Source organism: Zea mays, chromosome 4 (genome assembly GCF_902167145.1).
Source record: "Zea mays cultivar B73 chromosome 4, Zm-B73-REFERENCE-NAM-5.0, whole genome shotgun sequence".
NCBI classification, from domain to species: domain Eukaryota; kingdom Viridiplantae; phylum Streptophyta; class Magnoliopsida; order Poales; family Poaceae; genus Zea; species Zea mays.
The window spans coordinates 168756288-168766372 of record NC_050099.1 but is presented as its reverse complement, the minus strand read 5'-3'; the positions used below and the strand labels follow the sequence as shown (position 1 = coordinate 168766372).

Genomic DNA, 10085 nt, shown 5'->3' with positions numbered 1-10085 from the left:
GATTGAGCAGGGTGTAAAATTAATAGAAAGAGCACATCAGGGACTTGCCAGTTCTTGGGAAGATCTCTAGTGTCTTGGGCTTCAAAGAAGCAAAATTCTGTGGCTCTTTCTACCGCCGAAGCCGAGTATATTGCCGCAGGCCATTGTTGCGCGCAATTGCTTTGGATGAGGCAAACCCTCAGGGACTATGGTTACAAATTAACCAAAGTTCCACTTCTATGTGATAATGAGAGTGCAATCCGCATGGCGGATAATCCCGTTGAGCATAGTCGCACTAAACACATAGCCATTCGGTATCACTTCTTAAGGGATCACCAACAAAAAGGGGATATCGAGATTGCATATGTTAACACCAAAGAACAATTAGCCGATATCTTTACCAAGCCATTAGATGAGCAAACATTTACCAAACTTAGGCATGAACTAAATATTCTTGATTCTAGAAATTTTGTTGATGTTTTGCACATATAGCTAAATTGTATACCTTTGATCGTATCTCTTTCTTTGATATGACTAATGTGGTTTTCAAGTGTATTTTAAGCTAAGTCATAGATTGAAAGGGAAAAGGAGTCTTCAGCGAAGACAAGGCTTCCACTCCACTCCAATTATTCATCTGTCGCCGTCACTCCGCAACACACTCTCCAATTTGGTATAATCTTCACTCATATGTTATTTACCATAAGGGGAGAAAATAGTTATAAGGGCTTTAGTGACTCTGTTTTGGTGATTCATGCCAAAGGGGGAGAGAGTATTAGCCCAAAGCAAAAGGACCGCACCTCCACCAATTTCAAAATTTTAGTCTTTCAATTTATGTTTAAAGTAATGTTTTCAAATTGGTATCTTACTTATTGATATAATTTCAAATTGGTATACCCTCTTCAAAATTAGTATCAAAACCCTCTTGAACACTAAGAAGAGGATTTCATTAAGGGGGAGTTTTGTTTAATCAAAGGAAAAGCATTTGAAACAGGGGAGAAAATTTCAAATCTTGAAAATGCTTCTCAAAATCCTATTCATTTACCTTTGACTACTTTGCAAAAGCCTTTGAAAAGAATTTCCAAAACAATTGCAAAACAAAACATGTGGTGCAAGCGTGGTCCAAAATGTTAATTACAAGAAAGCCATCCATGCATATCTAGTAGAAATAATTATTGGTTTCATTCCAAGCAACCTTTGCACTTATATTATGCAAACTAGTTCAATTCTGCACTTTTATATTTGCTTTGGTTTGTGTTGGCATCAATCACCAAAAAGGGGGAGATTGAAAGGGAAATAGGCTTACACCTTTTACTAATTGATTTTGGTGGTTGAATTACCCAACACAAATAATTGGACTAACTAGTTTGCTCTATATTATAAGTTTTACAGGTGCCAAAGGTTCACAACAAACCAATAAAAAGACCGAGAAAGGGTTCAAACAAAGAGAGCAAAAGACAACCAAAGTGTGCCCTGGTCTGGCACACCGGACTGTCCGGTGTGCCACCAAACAGTGTCCGGTGCACCACCGGACAGTGTCCGGTGCACCAGGGGATTCCAGTCTGAACTTGCCACCTTCAGGAATTCTAGGAGCCACTCCGCTATAATTCACCGGACTGTCCGGTGTAGCATCGGATTGTCCGGTGTGCCAGCGGAGTAACGGCTACTACAGCGCTAACGGTCGCCTACAACAGCATTAAATGCGCTACAGTGCACGCAAAAGTCAGGCACGCGCCAGAAGGCGCACCAGACAGTCTACAGGACCTGTCCGGTGCACCACCGGACTGTCCGGTGGCCCAGAAGACAGAAGCTCCAACGGTCGAACCCTAACGGTCGGGTGGCGTGGCTAGCACACAGGACAGTGTCCGGTGGCGCACCGGACTGTCCGGTGCGCCATGCGACAGCAGCCTCCACCAAACAACTAGTTTGGTGGTTGGGGCTATAAATACCCCCAACCACCCACCATTCATGGCATCCAAGTTTTCAGCCTTCAAACACTTTACAAGAGCTATAGCATTCAATACAAGACACAAGCAAAGAGATCAAATCCTCTCCCAAGTCAAAAGACCATTCCAATCAAATAGTGACTCATGAGAGAGAGACTTGTGTTCATTTGAGCTCTTGCGCTTGGATTGCTTTTCTGAGAGGGGGGTGAATAGGTGATCCTGTAAAAACTTGAAACTTAATGCCACAAAACTTGATTAGGAGTTTGCACAATAAAGCCAAGTGGCTAGAGAGGAGTTCTTGCAAAACACAATAACCACAAGGAGATCAACACAAAGAGGCACAGTGGTTTATCCCGTGGTTCGGCCAAGTCCAACACTTGCCTACTCCACGTTGTGGCATCCCAACGGACGAGGGTTGCACTCAACCCCTCTCAAGCGGTCCAAAGACCCACTTGAATACCACGATGTTTTGCTTTGTTTCACTATATCCCGCTTGCGAGGAATCTCCACAACTTGGAGCCTCTCGCCCTTACAATTTGATTAACACAAAGAATCACGGAAGTAAGGATGGGATGAGCAACACACACAAGACACAAAATCAGAGCAACAGTACGCACACAAGTCACAACTCAAGCTCACAACACAACCCGGAGAGTTCTCTACTCAAATGGAGCTCTAGTTGTTATCACAAAGAATCAAATGCGCGGAATTGGAGTCTTGGTGCTTAGGAATGCTTAGAGAATGCTTGGTGTCCTCCTCCATGCGCCTAGGGGTTCCTTTTATAGCCCCAAGGCAGCTAGGAGCCGTTGAGAGCATTCCAGGAAGGCAATTCTTGCCTTCTGTCGCCTGGCGCACCGGACAGTCCGGTGCACCACCGGACACTGTCCGGTGCGGATTTCTTTCCTATTTTGGCGCAGCCGACCGTTGGCGATTTGGAGCCGTTGGCGCATCAGACACTGTCCGGTGCACACCGGACAGTCCGGTGCCCCATTCAGACCGCTGGCCCGGCCACGCGTCACGCACGGATTACGCGGCCGACCGTTGGCTCGGCCGACCGTTGGCTCACCGGACAGTCCGGTGCACACCGGACAGTCCGGTGATTTATAACCGTACGCCACCGACGAAACCCGAGAGCAGCCAGTTTGCCAGAGCCAGCCTGGCGCACCAGACACTGTCCGGTGCACCATCGGACAGTCCGGTGCTCCCAGACTGAACTGTCTTTGGCTGAACAAAGCCATCCCTTTTCCAAATTGATTTCTCCTGTTTCCAGTACTTAGACACAATACATTAGTCCTTAAAACAAAGTACTAAGACTTAGAAACATACCTTTGTGTTGATTTTCACTTTGTCCATCATTTGGCATAGATTAACACATGACCACTTGTGTTGGACACTGAATCACCAAAATACTTAGAAATGGCCCAAGGGCACATTTCCCTTTCATTTTCTTCTTCCTTCTTTCTTGTGCTCAATTCACTTGTAATCAAAACAAGAGACACCAAGTTGTGGTGGTCCTTGTAGTGGACTTAGTGTCCCATTTGATTGAAGAGAAAGGCTCACTCGGTCTAGGTGACCGTTTGAGAGAGGGAAAGGGTTGAAAGAGACCCGGTCTTTGTGACCACCTCAACGGGGAGTAGGTTTGCAAGAACCGAACCTCGGTAAAACAAATCACTGTGTCACACTCTTTATTTGCTTGTGATTTGTTTTCGCCCTCTCTTTCGGACTCGATTTTAATTCTAACGCTAACCCTTGGTTGTAGTTGTGCTTAAAGTTTGTAAAATTCAGATTCGCCCTATTCACCCCCTCTAGGCGACTTTCACTAACGGCGGCGCGGTTCTAGCTGTCTCCGCGCCGCGCTTCGACTTCATCACACGTCTCCATGACGTTCAGGCCACTGACCCACCGCTGGTAGCTCTCCGCGAGGAGTTGGCTGCTGGATCTCGAGCGGCTCCATGGGCCCTCACCGACGATTTGGTGACCTATGACGGGCGGCTGTACGTGCCACCAGCATCTCCGCTCCTGTAGGAGATGGTGGCGGCGGTACATGAGGACGACCACGAAGGGGTGCAGCGCACCTTGCACCGGCTTCACCGGGACTTTCACTTTCCCGACATGCGTCGCATTGTTCAAGATTTGGTGCGCGCCTGCGCCACATGCCAAAGATACAAATCAGAGCACCTAAATCCAGTGGGCCTTCTTCATCCATTACCTGTTCCGACAGTTGTCTGGGCGGACATTGGCCTGGACTTCGTGGAGGCGCTGCCACGGTTTCGCGGCAAGTCAGTAATCCTCATGGTGGTGGATCGCTTCAGCAAGTACTGCCACTTCATTCCGCTCGCCCATCCTTATTCGGCGGAATCTATGGCACGGGCGTTCTTCACCGAAATTGTCCGCCTACACGGGGTGATTTAGTTCATGGTGTCCGACCGGGACCCCGTGTTCACCTCTACATTCTGGAAGGAGTTGATGCGGCTCATGAATGTCAAGCTGCACATGACGTCGGCATTCCATCCACAATCCGACGACCAAACGGAGGCTGCTAACCGTGTTATTATCATGTACCTCCGTTGTTTTATAGGTAATCGCCCCCACCAATGGCTCTGATGGTTACCATGGGCAGAGTACACCTACAACACTGCTTACCAGTCGTCCCTACGCAACACGCCATTTCGAGTGGTCTATGGCCGGGATCCTCCGTCCATCTGGTCATATGAGCCTAGGGATACGCGCGTAGCCACTATGGCCAAGACAATGGAAGAACGGGAAGAGTTCTTGGCGGATGTGCGGTATAGATTGAAGCAAGCACAAGCTGTTAAGAAGCTCCACTATGACAAACACCACCGCTAGGCCTCCTACGAAGTGGGCGACTGGGTCCTGCTTCGCCTTCGACACCACCCAGTTGCATCCTTGTCCCCGACGGTCCAAGGCAAGCTGCAGTCACGGTACTTCGAGCCCTACCACATCTCCGAGCTCATCAACAACGTCGCTGTTCTCCTGGAGCCCCCCCTCGGGCCAAGCTCCATGACGTCTTTCATGAGGGCCTCTTGAATAAGTGGGTGGGTACCCCCAGCAACTCCGCCACCGCTGCCCAACATTCATCATGGCGCGGTGGAGCCGGAATCAGACCAAGTCGTACGCGCCCGCATGGCTCGCGGCATCCGTCAAGTGCTTGTCCATTGGAAGGGCCAATCTGCTGCATCCGCAATGTGTAGGGATGAAATCGGTTTCAGAATTTTTCGGAATTCCGGAAACCGATTTCGAAATTTTTCGATCGGATTCATCGGTAACGGTATTTTTCGAAAACGGAATCGGTTTTCGGAATTTTCTATCGGAATCGGTATCGGAATCGGCGTGGTGTTTTACCGACCGTTTCCATCGGTTACCGGTTTTTGTCGGAAATTATCGGATTTATGTCTCGGAAATTTCCGGAATTGTGTCTCGGAATTTTTTCGGAATTTTTCAGCATGTGATTTTTTCGCATCGCTTGTACATCTCTGGATAAGGATTACTTATTTTGTATTTTTTGGACGCTTTAAGATTTTTTTTGGGGTTAGATGGTGTTGGAAGGCAGTTGAGATTAACGATTTGGTCTCTCGAACAAATCCACCATTTTCTATGCACATGTTATGTATTAGTAATATATAATGATAGAGAGTCGACCGTCTGTCTTTTCCACACACAAGATTTTAGTGTTTTCCTATGAGGCTGTGAAAAAACCCTTTATGTGAGGAAAAAATATTTCATGAGTAAGCATGCCATGTCAACTAAATCGAGTGGATATTGTGAATTGTGAACTTGTGATCTTTATAAACTTGTTATACTGTGAACTTGTTATATTGTGAACTTGTGATCTTTGTAAACTTTTTATATTATAAATTTGTGATCCTTGTGAACTTATTATATTGTGAACTTGTTATATCATGCATGAATTGTGAACTTGTGGTATTTGTGATGTTTTATCAATTTTGTTTTATTGTGAAGTTTGATATGTTTACCGATCGTATTTTAGATTTCAACCGTTACCGGTGTATTTTCCGCACCAAACTTTCGTTTCCGATGTTTCCGAAATACCGATATTGTTTCCGTTTCCGGAGTTACCGTTTTCGATTTTGTTTCCGATAAAAAATATGAAAACGATAATGGTTTTAGTGTTTACCGACCGTTTCCGACCGTTTTCATCCCTAGCAATGTGTGAGGACTTGGACTCATTCCGCGGCAAGTACCCCGACTTTTAGCTCGAGGACGAGCTGGGTCTCGAGGGGGGGAGAGATGTCATGTGGGGCCACACCTACAGCAGGCGTAGGCGCGCCCGCGACGTGCGCAGGGCGACCGAACAGGCAGGCCAGGCGCCAACAGCCAGGGGCTGATTAGCCGGCTAGGATAAGGCTAGAGAATAAGATTGAGATGAGAGAATTGTGGAGAGTTGGTTAGCAGCAGATAAGTTAAAGAAAGTAGGATTAGTTGAGAGTTTGTAGCAGAAGTTGATTAGCCCTAGGGCTATTTATAAGCCGCATGGCAGTAGGGAATAAATCAAGCAATTTGTTATCTATCCAATCTTCTCTCTCCAATTCCAGCAAACCTGCGGCAGGGTGCTCCCCTTGTCGGAGAAGACAGACCGAGACTACAATCACCGTAGTCGAGGGCCAGCTACCCTAGGGGCCGACGCTCTTGACATTGTTTCCAGACCTGTAATTTCGTTGTTTGGAATACGTTTTGTTGAGATTTGAGAATCACCATGATGCTGACGATGCAAGTGCGGCTACTGCCAGACTCTGTAACCTACCAAGCTTCCTTTACAAATTTTTGAAACTTTTTTTTTTGCCTCGCTTACTGAAAAAGAAAGTCCCTCTTTATTTCCCACTTCTCCTAGTTCGTTGTATTTAAACATGGCAACGACTGCTATGCAAGCAGTCCTTCTGTACAAGTGTGCAAGGAAACCATCCGATCCATTAGGTATTAGTCCAACCGTAAGTCACATTTAACACTTAAACTCTTCCACTGCCAGCTCAATAATATTTATAAAAAAACCCCTAACAAACCATGGTTGTATCTGTGGTTGAATCGTAATCTAATGGATCAGATGGTTTACTTGCATGTTTGCACAGAAGCATTGCTTGCATAGTAGTCGTTGCCTACCTTTCAACAAGCTGAGTTGATTGGAGTTCGTTGACGAGGTAGGCAGTCCTGGTTTTGGCTTTGCAATGAACATTGAAATATCATGAAAGGCAGGCAGTAACTTCTGAAGTTTCTTATCTTTTGCCGAATGTTCACGTCTACTATAATTTTATAGAGACAAAATACTATAAAAACTGCAGCCGCTATCACGGACGGATTAAACCACAGCAAACCACATTGAACAAGACTGGAAGCTAGGTTGTGACCAAACTAAACTTTATGCTCGCTAGTACACTGGTGACCCTCGTTTGCTGCAGCATGTCTACTCGTTTTTCCAGCCCAGCTGTTAGAGAATTCGGCCTTGGAAGTTCCAACCGAGTTCATGGAAATGCTCTGTAATCGAAGACTGGAGAAGTCTTATCTCGTTCTGCAGAGAGATGCTCGCCTGCTACGGCGCGTGGAGCTAAGCTCGGTTAAAAACGCCTATGGGTATTTAGCACGGCAAATATTTCGTCGTCCTCTATTTTTGGTCACCAACGCACCTGTACAGGACATCGGACCTTGGTCTGCAGAAAGGTATCGCTGAACCGTAGTGTTAGGAAGAAGTTCTTTTTTTTCCATTTGCGGATAATGTTAGGAAGGTTTACGACGCAAATGAACAGAACATGGAGGCCAGCAAGCCTAATGACGAACGAGATCCATCGTGTTTATTCATAGAACAGGCGCCTCTCCACACAAGGTATACATACGAACAATGCAGTATGTGGGTACGTATATGGTACAAAAGAATAAGCGATAATAGCACACACACAGCTTGTTCGCTGCGGCTTGCTGCGGCTGCAATCCGGCTGCGGCTGCGGCTTCTACAGTATTTTTCTCTCTATGGATTGCAGCTGCAGCAATCCAAACAGCTGCAACAGTGTCGGCTTGCAGCCAGCCGAACACGCCCACAGATCGCAACGGCCACCAGGGACAGGGACACAACCACACACACCCCATCACCGCTACTTCTAGTGCTAGCTAAGACGAAAACGAACAGGGTCCAACCCAACCCCGGTTCAGCAGCGAACCGGCACGTCCACGGCAGCGCCTACTGCATGAGGCCACCGGCGACGAGGACGGATAAGACGACAGAGCAAGCCACATCCAGGGCCGACGCCGCGGCCCCCGCTGCCGCGCCCGTGACGGGCGCCGGCGCGGGCGGCACTCCCAGGTCCGTCTCCTGCGCCGACGCCGCGGCGAACAGCACTGCCGCCACGGCCACGGCCACGAGCAGCGCTGCGGCGCGGGACGCCATCGTGGGCAGATCGAGGCGACAACACGGACCGCGAGAGCGCGTAGTGGCGGCGGCGGCGGCTAAGCTAAAGCGAGGCAGAGGAGAGGAAGAGGAAGGGGCGGCGTGGGGTGGTGAGACGGGGACGGCGTGGACAGGCGGTGTATATAAGGAGGTGGCGTGGCGTGTGCACGCCGGTCGCGGTCGCGGCCACGGCCCGCGTGGGCACCGGGCGCTCGCGTCGCGTGTCTAGGCGCGCCGCGTCGGGCGCGCGGACGGCGCGATCTTGCGGGACCTGGCCAATGGCCATCTCGAGCACGCGATTCCATTCCATCCCTCGACACCACGAACGGGTCTGGTCTGGTGACGCCCGCGGCTCAACCACGACGCGTCCCCCCGCACGCCGGCACACCGGCTACGCGATCGACCGGCAATGGTATGCAACATCCATCACGGATGCTCCCAACTCACCTCCGGATCTCCCTACAACACGCCGGAGCGGCTCACGGTGTCCCAGAACGTGCGTGTCCGGCGCTCCGACGTTCTGTGTATGAACATCATCCTGGAGGCGAGGCGAGACCGTGTCCCTGTGCGCGTGTAAGTCAGTCAGTCTCAGTCAGTCTGATCAGCGCCGTCTGCGTTGCGCGCGTTACGGATGGGGTGGAAGTTGGAACGAAAGGGAGGCCTAAGCGGCAGGCAGAGAGGCCGTCCGCCTCACCGGTCGACACGCCAGAGAAACCGGATCGGAGTCATTTTTCTCTTTCCTTTCCCATCACTCGCGCGGAAGTGCCATGTCCCCGTCGCCGGAGCGCCGAAATGCGTAAAAACGATGGGTTATTTATTTATTTATTCTCTACTATCTAGACTAATGTAGACCCTGCGCGCATGCAGCGTCCAGTGCGTGGCCATGTGCCGGCCCTAGTCTAAATGCAATCCCTAGCACACGTATCACCCATGCAAGTATGCAACTAAACTGGCGCGTGCAACCAACTAAACTGTCGTGCATGCAAACGCCTCCGCTCCATACAAAGCTTGCATGTGCGCGGCCGTGCAACTTGCAAGTATATAAATGTCAATAGCATTTGAACCATGATTATTTGCTTTAAACTCACATCTATCTAGCCAACATGACATATATATTTTTCGTTTTATATTTTATATTCAAGTATAATATAGACTTTTATTAAAAAAAAATAGGGGAAAAATTAAAACTGGGTCGTGTTCCGGCCAACCATGATACTTTTTACGTGAGTTTGCTACCTCGATGCTCTGTATGATTTTCTTTGCGTTTAATATCAATTATGACTATGATAACTAATTTCTAGTCGTTTTGTACCGAAAATATAGATTGGTCAAGTCGTTTAGTAAAACAACATATCACGCATACTTGCAAATTGTTTTCACATCATAATGAAATATATATCCATATGCAAATTAGCAAGTCAATTTTTAGAATAGTTCATTGCCATCGGTTCATAACTTTATGCGAAAGAATGTTGACTCTATGTCTGCTTATACGAAAGAATGTTGTTTCTTCCTTTTCCTATAGGAGGGTGAAATAAGTTTTACTAGCAGCGTTGTACCGAAGGTGCCAGTAGTCTCAGTGTGACAGTCGCTCCTCAAGATGGCCTCATTGGCAGCAAAATGTTCTCTGATGAGTTGACTGTCGTGCTTGACTGGGATTGTACTTTATCTCTTCTGTCAGCTAAGCTCTGTTGAATTCCTCCGGCATCAACGTTAGCACGATGGTTCGCCCAACCGAGCATGTCCCCGGT

General features: G+C 48.1%; 1 protein-coding gene across 1 annotated transcript; it reads right to left on the bottom strand.

Annotated features, from left to right (window-relative positions):
- Nucleotides 1–7747: 7747 nt before the first annotated feature.
- On the bottom strand, nt 7748–8451 carry LOC100277807 (uncharacterized). Its single transcript, NM_001364249.1, has one exon. It carries the CDS (start codon nt 8034–8036, stop codon nt 7749–7751), a length of 288 nt encoding a protein of 95 aa, NP_001351178.1. The 5' UTR covers nt 8037–8451; the 3' UTR covers nt 7748.
- Between the last annotated feature and the right edge of the window lie 1634 nt (nt 8452–10085).